The sequence below is a fragment of the Melopsittacus undulatus genome, chromosome 7 (assembly GCF_012275295.1).
Source record: "Melopsittacus undulatus isolate bMelUnd1 chromosome 7, bMelUnd1.mat.Z, whole genome shotgun sequence".
Taxonomy (NCBI): domain Eukaryota; kingdom Metazoa; phylum Chordata; class Aves; order Psittaciformes; family Psittaculidae; genus Melopsittacus; species Melopsittacus undulatus.
This window is the reverse complement of record NC_047533.1, coordinates 24150613-24166038: the sequence shown is the minus strand read 5'-3', so window position 1 is coordinate 24166038 and position 15426 is coordinate 24150613. Positions and strand designations below refer to the sequence as shown.

Genomic DNA, 15426 nt, shown 5'->3' with positions numbered 1-15426 from the left:
TCTGGAAGGGCGGTACGTCTTTCCTCAGTCCTGCTTTGCTTGAACATCCTACTACTGATGAAAAATTCTCCTTCGACTCATGGGAAATTTTGCTGTGGACAAGAGATACATGTACATCCCGCTAACTATACGAAACTGCAAAGCAAGTCTATATTTCTTTCAAACACATACAACTGCTCTTCTACCCTGTATAAAAGTCTACTATTCAGGCTGCGTGGAGACCTCATAGCAGCCTTCCAGTATCTGAAGGGGGCCTATAGGGATGCTGGGGAGGGACTATTCATTAGCAACTGTAGTGACAGGACAAGGGGGAATGGGTTGAAACTTAAACAGGGGAGGTTTAGATTGGATATAAGGAAGAAGTTCTTTACTGTGAGGGTGGTGAGGCACTGGAATGGGTTGCCCAGGGAAGTTGTGAATGCTCTATCCCTGTCAGTGTTCCAAGGTCAGGTTGGACAGAGCCCTGGGTGTGAGGTGTCCCTGCCCATGGCAGGGGGGTTGGAACTAGATGATCTCAAGGTCCTTTCCAACCCTAACTATTCTATGACTCTATGTACAGCAGCAGTACAAAATTAACAGGTGTCTGCTCCAGTCCTTAAGCAATTTCCCTAGGTTTCTTTAATTAAATACAGTGAGCAAAGATAATTAGCCCTGAAAGATGTTATTTCAGTATTGATCAATTTAACAATCCTGGTATACACAGCTGGGCCATCAGTACAGCAAGTATCTTACAGAGCAATATAATTTAATGCAATATAATTTAATCTTTGAACGTATTTCAAATTACAGCAAAACTACCTGTACTGAGATATAGTCAACTCACTCAATACAGTAAGACTGATGCCTGCTATTTTTGCTTTTCTTGAGGTACACTAACATAAAGTGTATCCACAGGTAGACCACCGTTGCTGAAGAGATTTGTGGAACAAGACAGTGGTGTGAAGTAACTTTGTGTTCAAGAAAGATATGCATGTAAATCTGCAATATGACCATGGGAACAACTTATCTAAGTATAACCCTCTGCTTAGATGAATTAGCCCTACTGGCATGTAAGACATGGAAGTCCAGATGGACTGCAGGGCTACTGACACTTCACTGCTCTTTCTACCTGTGAGAGCATGCCTGCAGCATTGCATAATGTAATTGAGACATACTTTGGTTTAACAACAAAGCTGATAAATCAGTTGAAGACAGAAGACATTTTATTTGTTTTTATAATAAACAACAAAACCACAATGCATGTGCATAACCATTTCTCTGCAGCACCTTTACAAGAAACAATTTAACCATAGATGAATGCTCCCACTGATGTTTTCTGCACTACAAGATTCCTGCTGGTGGGGTAGCCATGCATCTAACCTGAGTCTCTCTCACATAACAAACACAGCATTCCCTCAACTACCTGAAGTAACGGGTCCACACTTCTCAGCCAAGATCCCACCAAAGGCAGCTTGTGAAAGAGAGTAGATAGGGACTGTACCAAGTTGGTCTGCAGTATATACTGACATGCTCCTTTCCTATTCTGTGGAATAGCATTTGAAATGCTAATCTGGATAGTTATTGCATGAAGATAATCTTTCTATTTTAACACTTAGAAGTTTTGATTGTATGTATGGTACTTTATGAAAGAAAACTCAAATACAAGTCATTATGGATGTCACTGCACTTCTAAAGCAGTTAGTTACCATGATTATCAGATGCTTATATTTGAAATGCTCATGACAGCTCTGTAATATCATGCAATGCCTTGGCAAGGTAAAAGTGAACAGGCTTCTCTCCACTAACTGTGGCAGAGTTAGTACCACTGGCATCTTACTGCAGACAATGTATTGCATCTGCATGAGATGTGAAAGGTGCAGCCGTGACTTGCGCTCCCAGATACTTGATATGGACAATGTTATGAACTGTATTTCTTTCCTTATTATTTATAAGAGTGGGAGCATGCTATAATCAAGGCTCAAAAACATTTCAGTTTTTCAGGCCTCTGAATCCAGTTTCTTACTGTCTTGTCATACTTAAGTGTTTGGGCTATAATGTTACTTGATGAAGTTAAAGAGGAAGCAATTTAACTGATGGGAGTCATGTAGTGACTTGAATTCAGAAGGAGGTTTTCATTAGCTGAGCTGAGTTGGGGAAAGGAAAGACTCGGACTCTTGATTTCAAAAACAATTAGCACAGATGAGGGAGATGTGATCAAGGACTTTTGAGAAGTGAGTATGCAGAGAGGGGAAGAGGAAGGAATTAATTATTCCACTAGCTCAAAAGGCAGTCAGTACAGGCTCCATCCAGTGCTGTATGTGGTTGTCAGTACAGTGCTGCACAGTGGGATTTCCTGTCTCCGGCCATGCACTTAATGAATCTGGTTTCAGAATGTCTCAAAGGTGGGAGAGGCTGAGTTCTCCAGGCACCCCCATAACTGCTGCTATAGTTGGGAAGTCTAATGACTATTCAGCTCCGATTCTCAGCTATCAAATTTCCTTTTCTGTCTTTGCCTCTGCCAAGGCACGTGATTCAAATTTTAAACACAACTCTTCACTTAACAATTAATATGTATTCTCCTTGGTTTAGGGGCTCGACTGAAAGCCTGGGGTTTGATCTGCAGAAATGCTGAACACATTAGTCAACAGGAGTTTTGAATGGATGCAATGTCAGGCCAAGCAGACAAGTTAAGACACATTCATTCTGCCTCAATATGTAAATGAAGAGAGAGGAAAGACCTAAAGACAAAGTTCACTTACAAAAGTGTAATGTTTACATTAACATCAGCTGCTAGGGGCTAAAAAAAGCACAAGTTATGTAATGGCCCTCAACACTGATGCAAAGCAAACACTTGTTTTTGCCTTATACTTTTACCTTATACAGCAAAAACTGTTTGAGATGGGCTCAAGTCTTTTCTAAAGACACATAATTGTGATGGATTCTATAGAAAGCCTAATGTAAATAGAAACTAGACCACAGATTTACAAAGAATTTTTGGAATTTTTGGTCTGCAACAAAATGCTAATTACTGTTTCGACAAAGTGGGAGAAATTTGGCGTTCTTTACTAGAGACTCTAGTAAGCAAAATATTCCCTATAGGAGGCCTCCAAAACAGAACCTACCATCTAGTAAATGACTGCTTTAATGCCTATTAATGCAATGAAAAAATAAAAAATTCAACCTAAAATTTTGATTTCAGGAAATGTACTTCTGCTGTGTTTCCCTAATCATCTTAGCATTACCATACCGTATTTCTCTAGGGCAATTCCTAACCATAGAGGTCCTCTGGACACATGCAAAGCTCAGAACATCTCTGTTCCATTATAAAGATTTCTTTTATGATCAATGTGTGTTGTCCCCTAAAACACATAAGACACAAAGCCTTATGGACTTCAAAAGTATCTCAGTGTTAAGTTACAAGTATCTGCCTCATATTTCTATTGAGTTTCAAACAATTCAAAGTACAGATTTTGTAGAGCAGTAAATAACACATTGCTTCAAAAGTTGCAGTACAAGTTGTTCTCAATTTCAAAATTGAATCAACATCGATACAGAAAAAAATGAAAGCAAATAATCAAGAAAATATTGACAGAAATACTTTTTTAAAATTTGTCAATATAAGAAAATGTATTTTTCTAATAGCAACCTCCTGTTAATAAGAAAGATAAAGCCTTCAGTAATAATAACAACTGGGCCTGGTTTTGTTCAACAGAGGAAAAACCCTCAAGCTCAAGAATTAGTATTTCAACTTTTTCACATATTCTGGAACAAAACCTGCCACCATAAAAAGCCAAATCATCTGTAATTTTCAGAAAGGTAGAAGTCTAATTTTTTAAATTACTTCTCTCAGTTGTCAATAGAGTGATTATGTTGAGTGTACTTTATAGTTACTTTTTAAAAGCTGTACTTTTGGTCATGTAATATGCCTTTAAAACATGATCCACAGTCAGTTACAGACTCAGAAAGGTTACTGCCTTCATCTTATCTTGCAAAGGGCTTAATAATAAGAGTATTCAGGATTTGTTCCCTGTGTCAGAGTGAGTTTTTCCCACTTCAATGGTTTTGTAGCCATCCACGTAACAGAGGTATTCTGTCTCCTGACCATGCCCAGGAGTGAATAATAGTCATTCCAGGTATTCAGTTTGATCTCTTCATAAAAGGTTAAACTCTTGCCTTCCAAGAAACATGAATATTTCACAAGCCCACATGCAGATAGTGCTCTGCTGGATGTTATTCTAGGCAACTTTATCAACTACAAATAGAGATAACCATCTGCAATAATTCTTTTAGCATTATTTAAACAGTCAGTCTGGCTCTTACCAATGTCAGCCATTTTAACTACTCTTTAGTTCTGGTATCAGGAATACACACAGCTTTAAAAAAATACATAATGAGAATTAACTACTTCAATACAAACAGATCATTGGAAATGTTTTTCTAAAGGGATACAGTTTTGTTTGCATACCCATTATAGTTGAGTGCATATGCAATAACTTGCAAAACAAGCTGAAAAACACAGCCTGTGCTGTGAATTTGCGCTTACTTCCTCACTCAGTCATGTCTTTCTTATGCAGAAATCCAAACTCACAAGCTATGCTAATGTTGAAAATGTAAGAGTTGCCTGACCATGTGTGTTCATAAATGAACAAATTTATATACAGAGTCTTACAATTACTTAAAGTCCAATTTAAAGGATTAAACAGGAATGGTAATAGGTATCATTTGCATTCATGTTTTCTCAGATAGAACAAGATCTGACTTTTATCTCTGTATCTCTATGTAATTATTTTTGCTGGAGTTTGACCACACTATGAAGTAGACACTTGTTCTTGGAGGCAAAAAACAAAAAAAAAGAAAGAAATTAAGTGAACACAGTAGACATACAAATGACAATACTAGAAACTGCACTTTGAGACAAGTGCAAATCTTCACCTTTTTCATGAGTAGTTTTAATGTCACAAACTCTGTTCAGCCTCCCCATTCTTCTCAAAGACTCACAACAATTAGAATTCAGTTGGCAGAATCTAAACATCAGATGAGTGATTATTGAGAGGGAAATGGTTTTTATTGGGTTTGCCCAAGTTTATTTCCTCCCAGTGTTCAGCAAGCACAGGAAAAAAAATGGAAGAAAATATGTAAGATTTCATTAGACATTTATTAGAAATTAAATAATGGGTGAAGACAGAGGGTGAAGAAGAGTATAGCTTTCTAGTTTCTCTTTGACTCCTCAGATGCAGGCTCTGAGCTCTATTATGCCTTAATGCATGGGAGAAAATACCATAGAGGAATCAAGACAGAGACTATAACAGAGGAATTAAATCCTAACATTTCCTGCACAACTAGGAAAGAAGAATGAAAGAACCAACAAGCAGTTCAGCACAGGGCAATGATTGTATATTCTGCACTGACACAGACCTGACTTACAGTGACTGCACTAAAATACTATTTTTAGTTAAATGATACTGAGGTGATACAGCAGCTATGTATTCCAAAATTGCCTCTAAACTTCAGCACAACTTGCTCTATTCTCCTGATGTAAACTGCACTTCAGTTCTCCAGAAGCAGCTGTTCACATACTGGGGATGCTTCGTTTGCCTCAATGCATTAAACCCCGATGTGTCTCAGAGGGCCTGACACTGTTCACTTGTTTGTTGTAACGGTTAAGGCTGTCAGCTTCCCTTCTCTGTCAGAGGTGTCCTAGGCCACAGCGATGCCCTGGGGCGCTGCAGCCTTACATTTTGACGCGCGCTGCTGGACCCGTTGCCGTTACTGCAGGCCAGACCCGCAGCAGCTGCCCAGGCTCAGCACCGCGGTTAAGCTCAGTGGCAAGATACCGGCTGCTGACACCTGCACTGGCAGCAGAACGGGAACGGGGCGGCGGCTCAACAACGGTGTCGTGAAAGCCCCACCTCCAGGGCTAGGCCTCCGCGGAACTCCCGACACTACCGACGCCCCGCCCCGCCCGTCGCAGCTGTGACGACAGTGCCGCGCGCCGGGTTGCGAGAGTTGGCGCGAAGGTGGGAGGTATGGACCCGGAGCTGTGCCGCTAGAGAACAACCGCCGCCAGCAGCATGGTGAGCGCGGCCCCGAGCTCCGCGGCCCCGAGCACCCCGGCCCCGAGCACCGCGGCCCCGAGCACCCCGGCCCCGAGCTCCGCGGCCCCGAGCTCCGCGGCCCCGAGCACCCCGGCCCCGAGCTCCGCGGCCCCGAGCTCCGCGGCCCCGAGCTCCGCGGCCCCGAGCACCCCGGCCCCGAGCACCCCGGCCCCGAGCACCGCGGCCCCGAGCACCGCGGCCCCGAGCACCCCGGCCCCGAGCACCGCGGCCCCCTCCGTCTCTCCCTGCCTCCGCGGCTCCTCCCGGGCAGAGGCGGAGGGAGCGTTGCGCAGCGTCCCGCCTGTGGCGGGGCCGGATGGGCGTCTGACCCCGTGCGTGACTGCAGCCCCGAGGCAGCTGGGGCCGTTGGAGCCCGGTGTATGCTGAGCCGAGCCTGTGTCCCGTCCCTAGCCGGCGGCCCCGGGCGGGGAGGCGGTCTGCCATGGGCGAGCGGTTATGAGGCTGCACAGGAGAGGCCCCCGCCCGCCCTGCCGCGCTTCCTGCCACGCTCGCCCTCCAGGCGTGCTAGGAAACAACCTCCTGACCCTAACCCTTGTCCCGAGGGGAAGCGGCTGCGCCCCCCTACAGTTTACCTCCCGAAACCGGGCGGCGAGTCAGGCGCAGACTGTGGGCTCGCTCGGGGGGAAAGGCGGCCGCGCCAGCCTCTCGCTGAGCGCGGTCTGCTCAAGTTCTAGCCCTTCCTTTAATTTCAGTAACGGCATACCCGAAGGCGTTTCTGCTGCCGAAATGGACAGGGTGCAGTATTTGCAAAAAGCAACTCAAGTGGAGAAAAATAAATGTAAAAGTCTAGAAGTAAAGACTTGTTTATAAGTAATGAAGGATGCAGCTCTCAGTAGGATGCAGGGAGTTTGTAAATACACACGTGTTTGTGTGCTTTCTGTACATGGTAAGATGGCATCCCCGGTGCATTTCTGGCTCAGACAAGTTTCCTTCTACTGAGGTGGAGTTTTTGTGCAGGTATTTACTGGCTTAATTACAAATGCTGTGTGAAGCCAGTGAAGTTCAAGTTTGATTTTGGACTCTACAGTGTTTAACCTTGTTTATATCTTACACTTGATGCTCAGCAGTGGTGGGCAATAAACTCTTGAGTGTTTTCGCAGCACTGACAGAAGTCTGCCACAGGAATCACGATACTATTAAGCTGTGATGTGTTCATGGTTTGTTAAGGGTGGCTGATGACATTAAATTTATGTACAAGGACAAGTCTGCCTCTCGTGCCATCACCTTTTTAGAAAACTGACCTTACTGGAAGACTTGCTTACTCCTTTCCCACCTTCCTGGGATAAAGGATTTCTCCCTCTATGTAGTGTTCTGAATGTCACATGTCTTGCAATGTCTGGCACTCTCTTAGAAGGGAGGAAGACAGCCATCGTTTTGAGGAGAGGATGGGTTTCTTCAGCTCATTCCCTTTTCTGTGTTGAAGAAAAAAGACTGTAAAACCACAACTGGTGCAGCTGTGGAGATAGAAGCAAAAATACAGTGATAATAACCACATAAGGTTTTCATGTGGTGCCAAACATAAGTAGACTCGGTTGGGTTGGTTCTGTAGTATCTTCTCAGCCGTGCTGAACTGATGTGTATGGAGTTACACAATGAACTGATCTGTCTTAGAAGGGATTTATTTTTTTTACCGAGATTAGTGATGTGACCCAGTTACTAAGCAGAATGCTGTACTGAGGGAATGGATGACTAGGAGTGGGGTCTACTTGAGTTGCCCTTAGCTGAGATAGACACTCGTATGGCTGGAGCTGTAGCATCAGCTGCTGTGTACCTAGAACTGTGGTACTGCTCGAAAAATACTGTGTAGTACCTGTGCTGCAGAACCACCACTAGTGAACATTAAGTGTAGTTATCTAAGCAAGTATTACTGAAGTGAAACTATAAATTTGGTTTCAGTTAGTGCAGTTTTTCTGGACACACCAGATGACAGATCTGATGTTTGCACAAAACTTGTACTCAAATAAGCATGTGTAAATAAATACTATTCTTTTGATGCAAGGCTCTCATGGACAAACTTAAGAATACCTAAATAAGTTGCATTACTTTCTGTTGCAGTCACTGAGCTAGATTGGTGAAATTCAAGTTTCTATCTCATGTTGTATTTTGACATGCAAACTGAATTATATGATGTTATTTTGGAAAGTATTCTAACTTACTGAACACTACCCTTCTGAAACACTGCCTATTACTGTTAGGTTGAGGTGGTTCTGACATTAAAGTAGTTGATTGTTGGTGTAGGGGGCTTTTGAAATGCAGGAAAAACCCCAGGATGGAATGTTTATGGGTTTTATAACTGACTTTTTTGAGGTGAATATTTACTAAAGTCTTAAAAGTCACTCTGACAAACTCTTTGAGTAACCAGTCTTTTTGTTGCCTGACAAAGGAGTTTCAGTTTCTATCCATGCTATTCTCAGTAAAACGGACAGACAGAAGTCTTTCAAGGGTAAACCTGCAACTTGGCATGATGAATTGCTGTGGTCTCCTATTATTGTGTAAGGTGGGGGATTTAAAGCAGTCGTCAAAACTGGCAAGAACTAGACAGCACAGCCATTGCTGAGATCATACAGTTACTAAGATATTTTAGCAGGAACCAATGCACCTGAACACGGCATTCTAGGCTGTGCACATACACCTGAACGCAGCTTTTAGGCTGTTCAGATGCTATGCATTAGTTACCTCCCTAATTTAGTGAAAATGATCAGAAATTCTTAACTTAGTTCCACTTCTTCCTTGGGTAGAACAGCTCAAAATCACATGTCCTGGTGCTACTGCTGAAGCACCCATGGATGAGACCACAGTAATATAGCCTCACCAGGGGACCACCTGGGTAGCCATGCTGGTGAGTGTATCTCCAGGATACAGAAGACTGATGTAGGTTTTGGGGGAAAGTTCCAGAAGAAAATCTGTTAGTTACATTGGCACATATCTTTCCTCATTGGAATGGGTAAAAGCTAACCATACACAGTTTTTCAACCTGGTGAACTTGTATATGCATAGCATTATATACCAATAAGACGATCAGTCAGAGTATGTTAAATAGATAAACCCAGAATGGACACAGTGATCCTGTCTGGGATCTAAGCTTATATAGTATTTTATAAATAAATAGTCTTAAAACTTCTGCAATGAACTAAGGATTTATCTGGCATCTCTTAGTAAAGGGCATGAAAATTCTGTTTCTCATGATTTTTGGATAAAAGCTTTACTGAAAGATAACTTTATTGTTGCTCTGTGGCATTTTGTGAATTAAAGGTACTTATGAAGAACTAACTTGATAACTTATGAGAACTGATGAGGAAGAAAATAATAATTTACATGTTATAATTTAGGCCTTAGCAGTTCAGGAGCTGTGGTATGAAAACAGTGGAAGAAGCTGGGGCAGGCAGGTCAATGTAATATATTTTGCTTTCTTAAGTCTGCATTTTAGAAACTAGGATATGGTGATATTTTCTTGTGTAAGTCTATTAAAAAGTAATCTAATATTATTGCATATAGTGTTTGCAGAGCAGCTCGCTTACTAGCTGTTTTTAGTTAAAATACTAAAATGAATAGTATTACTATTGATCTAAAATTTAGTCCCCAAATATTTTAAGCCAAAAAGTACAAATTATAAAAGAAATGAAAACTTAAAAGTAACTTTATTTTGCAGTGTTGTAGTAAATATTTAAACTATTTAACTACATAAAAGATCAGTCAGAATTTCAGAGCTTATATTGTACTGCATTTATATTGGAGGAGTATATGTAAAATAGCAGAGTGTTGAAAATTTATGCCCCAAGGTATAAATTCCATAGATGGAAATGTATGAAGTCTCATTGAGAAAGAATGCTTCTCAGTCTACTATTGCATTTTTTGTTGAATCTGTATTATTATATGCAGGTAAAACATGAGGAGTCTAAATTTTTACAGGAAGCAAGATTTCTGGTTCTGCAAAAATTGTTTTAAGTTAAATACACTAAATAAATCTTTATGTGTCCTATGTTTTCTATATGCTTTCAAATTACATATTGCATTGATTTTAAGCCTCTGATAATCCAAACCACCAGGGAACTCGAAAAGCAGCCTGAAACACTCCTGGTCAACCAGACTTCTATGGAGTTTTCTTAAGAGTTTACTGCTTTGCTTGTAGTTCCCTGTAAGAATAAACAAACTACCCAGATGAACTCAATGATGGGGAATAGCTATCAGCTGGATAGAATATAGTCCTAATCTGCATCCTTTACCTGCTATATATTTAGGCCATAGGATGCATTTTCTTTCTCTAAAATGGCTGCTACCCCTGAAGTTAGTGGTAACAAGCAGGTATGCATTTTCTCAGTTTTAATTGAATAACACTGAAATACTAGCATTTTCAAAGGAAGTCAGATTTGGCTTTGTGTGTATAATAGTGCTTTTTTAAAATTGAAGCTTCAGCTGCTGATCTGTATAGCTTAAAAGAAGCTTCTTGTGGTTGTACTGTGGTCAGATAATAAAGTAAGATTATAAATAGGCTTTTTGGAGCTCTTTATATGAAGTTCTTTGTTCAGATTTTAATCTGTTTCTTGCTGGCTGTTGTTTTTAATGATTGAAATTGAGTTTACTCAATAACTCAATAAACTTACGAAAAGATGGAGGATGTGGTATGTCCCACTACTTGGCTGCTCCTAGCTCTTGGTACTTTTCTGTCTTTCTAGATTGGACACTACCTCATTGCTGAATTGATGGTTTTGACTATGGAAATGCTTTGGGCTAGGCTGGTGGTGATTAGTTACTAAAAAAAGAATTCTAACTGTATCTGTCATATGTCACTGTATTTCACTGCTAGTGGAAGTTTGGTTTGAAGTGTGTATTGGTGAAGATGTCCAGCTAAGGGAGAAATGAACTCTTTTTTTTCATGATTCAAAGACAAGAGAAAAATGATTGGTGTCTGAGCAACTATGTTTAACTAGCTGGGCTTTGTTTGCTTGATTGGGAACAAAACTTCAAGATCATCCAATATTATAATGGAGTTGCTGACAAAGTAACTGAAGTGCTTTGCAGTTTTGTAGTGTGAAACTTCTGAGAGCTGTCTGTATTTAAAAAATATATAGATCAATTTTCCCTTTACCTAGGATATCCGAAAATTCTTTGATGTTGTAACCCCTGGAAGGCGACAAGAACTTGAGACAGTGAAAAAGAGTACAAACATTAAAAATGGTGAAGGACCCTCACGGGGAAAGAAAAAGGAAAAGGAGACTAAGGTTAGTTTTGCTTTTCTTACCTGTGAAGTGCTTGGTTTCTTGGATATAGGATTGCTTGTGTATCTAGAATTTTTAAAGTCATAGTTCTTATATGTTGAAAAAAGCACTGTATGTCAGTTGTTCTCACAAGCATGGGAGGAAGGTACCACTTTTAACTTCTTGCAGCAAAACTATAGGTGGTGAAGAAAATTGCTAACTTAAAAAAAACTATTTGGGTTGTAGGGCATGGGAGAGGTAGGTAGAAGTTCTTAGGTTTAGGTGCCAGTGTAGGAATAATCTGATCTATTTGAAGTTGTTTTAGCTGTAGTCGAAAGTTCTCAAAGTAGCTCAGCTTATCTAATTTTTAATTAAGGTTGAGGCTTATGCATTGAAGATGTAGGTGTATTGGGAAGACCTCATAGCAGCCTTTCAGTACCTGAAGGGGGCCTGCAAGGATGCCAGGGAGGGATTCTTCATCACGGACTGTAGCAATAGGACAAAGGATAGTGGGTTTAAACTTAAACAGGACAAGTTCAGGTTAGATATAAGGAAGGAGTTCTTTACTATGCAGGTGGTGAGGCACTGGAATGGGTTGCCCAAATAAGTCGTAAATGCTCCATCCATGGCAGTGTTCAAGGCCAGGCTGGACAGAGCAGTGGGTAACATGGTCAAGCTTGAGACGTCACTGCCTCACACAATTATCTAAACTGTATAAAAAAGAAAGGGGTGGCAAAAAAGGACTTTAAAATCACCTGCAGAATGGAAGGATTTCTTATGGGATGGAGATTTAATGTGAAGTGTCACAGTTGTGAAGTAAGATGTTACTTAAAAATTGGCTGTGTAATTTCACTTGTTTCAATGTGAAAATAAAGGACCATTCAGTGCAGCTGAAAGACACAGCAATTATGTCATGTGATCTTTTATTTCTACTTTGCAATTCTTCAGTTATATCAAAGGTTTCAGAATTGAATGTAGATTATAAAATGTGTAGCAATGCTAATCTAGAATTATATTTTTAGAAGCATTTACAGCTGTGCATGACTACAAAACAAGCACAGTTTGGTAGCCCCAAGGAACTTCCTATCTGTGCAGCCTGTGATTTTTGTTTATTTTTTTTAAATATCCAAAACTTGTAAATCTTTTTTTAAAAAAAGAAAAAAAGAAGTTTTCTTGAAGCAGTTTAGTAGTAGCTGATGCTAGATAGAGCATGTTTGTCAACTCTGACCACTGGTGCAGTCTCTTAGTAGCTTGTAATCTCTTGGTAACTGCACTGCTTAATGGGTGAGCTGACAGATGACAAGCAAACAGGATGCCGAATAAGAAATCAGGCTAGCTTTAACTGTGGTGTATCCTTTTTCCCTTTTTCAATGGGCTGTATTCTACTCAAAAATTATGATGAATTCTGGTGGTTACAGCGAAACCATAAACAAAATGGAACCAAAAGTGAAAGCTGAATTCCATACAAGCAGCTTGTTGATCTGTATGATCTCTATTTCTGGTGGGACTGTGTAATATCTTTTTGTGAATAAAAAGTTGGAAGTGCTTGAAAATCTGTTTCATTTACTTTAGTTTGTATTAAACTTTGATATTTATTCTCAACATAATGATCTATGATTTTCTTGGAGTATGTTTATTTTCATTGCTGCAGTTTCTTATTTGCTCTGCCCTGCCCCTTTCCCTCTCCCACCCACAGCAAGACTGTTCATAAGTGGAATATTGGCAAATAAATAATTTCTGTTAGAATTTGTTTGAAACTCATAAATTTGAATGTGTAACTGAGTAAAAGCTGGAAGGACCTGTTTACTGGTTGAACTAATAGACTGTTACTCTTAGGTGAATAATTCACCCAGTGAAGATGATGATTCCAAACAAAAGTGGGCTAAAAAGAAAAAAAGAATAATCTACGACTCAGGTAGTGTTCATGGTTATTTCTGAATGCTCCTTTGCATTTTTTGCACCAGCATTCAAGGTTGATTTAGGTAAATGGTACATCTGAAAGAAAGCTGTGATTAGTTTGGTGGGTTTTTTGGGGGGTTTGTTGTTTCATTGTTTTTTTTTTATAGTAAATGGAATTAAAAACATTTTTCACATGAATTACTGCTGGATAGCAAAATATGTTTGATAATAGTAAAAGTGCAGTGTGTGCCATGCATGAAATATACATTGCAAAGTAACTTTTAAGAAAACATCTGTTAATCCGAAATCCCAAACCAAAAAAGAAGCCCACCAAAACCCAGATAGTGAATTCAATCAAAACTGCTAACTTTTTTTGTTATGAAAATGTATGTAAATTGTGTGGAGTTGTTGGTTTCCTGTTCTTTTAGGCATAAATAACATCCTAGGCTGGGTAGAGGAGGCTGATCATGTACTGTAATTTCACAGTTCTGTGTGTGAACAAGGAGATTGTTCTAAAAGGCAAACTTGCATTTCTTGTCTATTAAAAAAAAAGTCTAGTGAATGTTCATTCCATAGTTTTATATTTAAACCGATCACAAACTTTTGTAAGAATAATGCTATTATATATAGAAATGTGTTCTAATCTTCAGATAAACTGTTCTATAAACAGTTCCTCTTTAGCATGAGGAATGGCAGTAGAAATATTTCTGCATTAAAATTTAGAGTACAAAAGTAATGTATAACTTGACAGCTATTTGTAAAGTGCTGATACTGTCTAGAGATCTTGCAAATTCTAGCTCATTATTAGTAGGGGAAGAGAAAAATGGGCTTCTGAGTTCTTGAAGAGAGAAAAGCATGTGTGCTTTTTGGGGAGATAGATGTGAGACAATGATGAGATGGTACTCAATTGCCTCAAGTCAATCGACCATAGCTGCTTTTAATATATATTGTAATTATTAATATGCAGTGTTTATTATGGATAAAGGTAGGCCTTGAAGAGTAGCCCTCTCTTATATTTGTTAGTTGTCACAACTTCTTCAGTTTGTCCCATTTACTCATTTGGCTGCTGGGATACATAATCCACAGTGGTATAAGCTTGTCATCTTGACAACTTGTGGGATATGGAGAATGGTTGGTGAGATGAGTGGCAAATCTACAAGTGTTCTGCTGAAAAATCAGAGTACAACCTTAGTGATCTCTTTTTACCCTGTTGTAAGCTTGCTGGCTTTTGGAATAGGTCCCGTAGAGTACGCCAGCATAATATATGGTACCATAAACATTTAATCAGTCTTGAGAATCTAAGTTGCAAGTTTGTTGTGGTGTGTGTGTTGTTTGGTTTGGGTAGGGTGGATTTTTTTTTTTTTTACTTATTGAGTGTGTATTTCTTGTTTAGTGATCTGCTGTGGTACAGTCGCATTCCTTTTCAGAAAGGTTTTTATATGAGCATAGCAATTCTTGGAAGAAGTAACTAAATATTTCTTCTTATGTAAACAAAACTCAGTTTCTAGACTGAGTTCTGACCACATTTTCATTTAGTTATCTATGTGGCTAGGCTATTAGCTGGTGGAGAAGAATAAAGCTGTGCTCTGACCTTCTGTGTGATACCTTTTTCTTATCCAATTGAATATATGTGAACATGTGTTAATTGATGTTATGTGATCTATTACTTAAAGCTTGTATGTATGTAGCAGAAATCTACATTTATGTTGTGTTCAAAATACAGATTCAGAAGAGGAGGTGCAGTCAGTGAAAAAATCCAAGAAGGAATCTGAGAAGAAAGCAGCTACTTCAAAACGTGATAAAGTTCTAAAGCAGGATCCTGTTGTTTATATTTCAGAGACAGGTAAGGAAGGAAGTACATATGTTTAGCTATAGTGGGGTGGATTATGTTACTAATGATGGATTGTTTGACTGATACACTCTTAAATACGACCATAAAGCCTAATGTTGAGGAAGACACATTATCCTTAAGCTAACCAAAAGCTCTTCAGAAGTTTAGCCTCAAGTACTGTAAAGTTAGGAGCAGGGTAAAAGTGAGATAATGTTGGTAGTGGCTTGGGGTCATTTAAATATGCATATAATTTCATGAGCTAATACTCCCTGCGTAAGAGTATTCCATAGATTTAGGGGAAGGAGTTAAGTAAAGGAAATATTTTTAATATAGTTAAACTGCTCACTAGCACATGTTATGAAATGACTGTTGGTTACCATAAACATGTTTGAAAACCTGTGGTTTT

The 15426-nt window shown here is 39.7% G+C and overlaps 1 protein-coding gene across 2 annotated transcripts in view; it reads left to right on the top strand.

Annotated features, from left to right (window-relative positions):
• Positions 1-5942: 5942 nt before the first annotated feature.
• RFC1 (replication factor C subunit 1) overlaps positions 5943-15426 on the top strand; it is a 42876-nt gene continuing 33392 nt past the window's right edge. For both annotated transcript variants that reach the window (XM_005149128.4, XM_031049003.2), the window contains exons 1-4: positions 5943-6053; positions 11186-11314; positions 13127-13205; positions 14913-15032. In XM_005149128.4, coding sequence (XP_005149185.2) covers positions 6051-6053; positions 11186-11314; positions 13127-13205; positions 14913-15032 — 331 coding nt within the window. In that variant the 5' untranslated portion in view covers positions 5943-6050. The remainder of the gene's footprint in view (positions 6054-11185; positions 11315-13126; positions 13206-14912; positions 15033-15426) is intronic.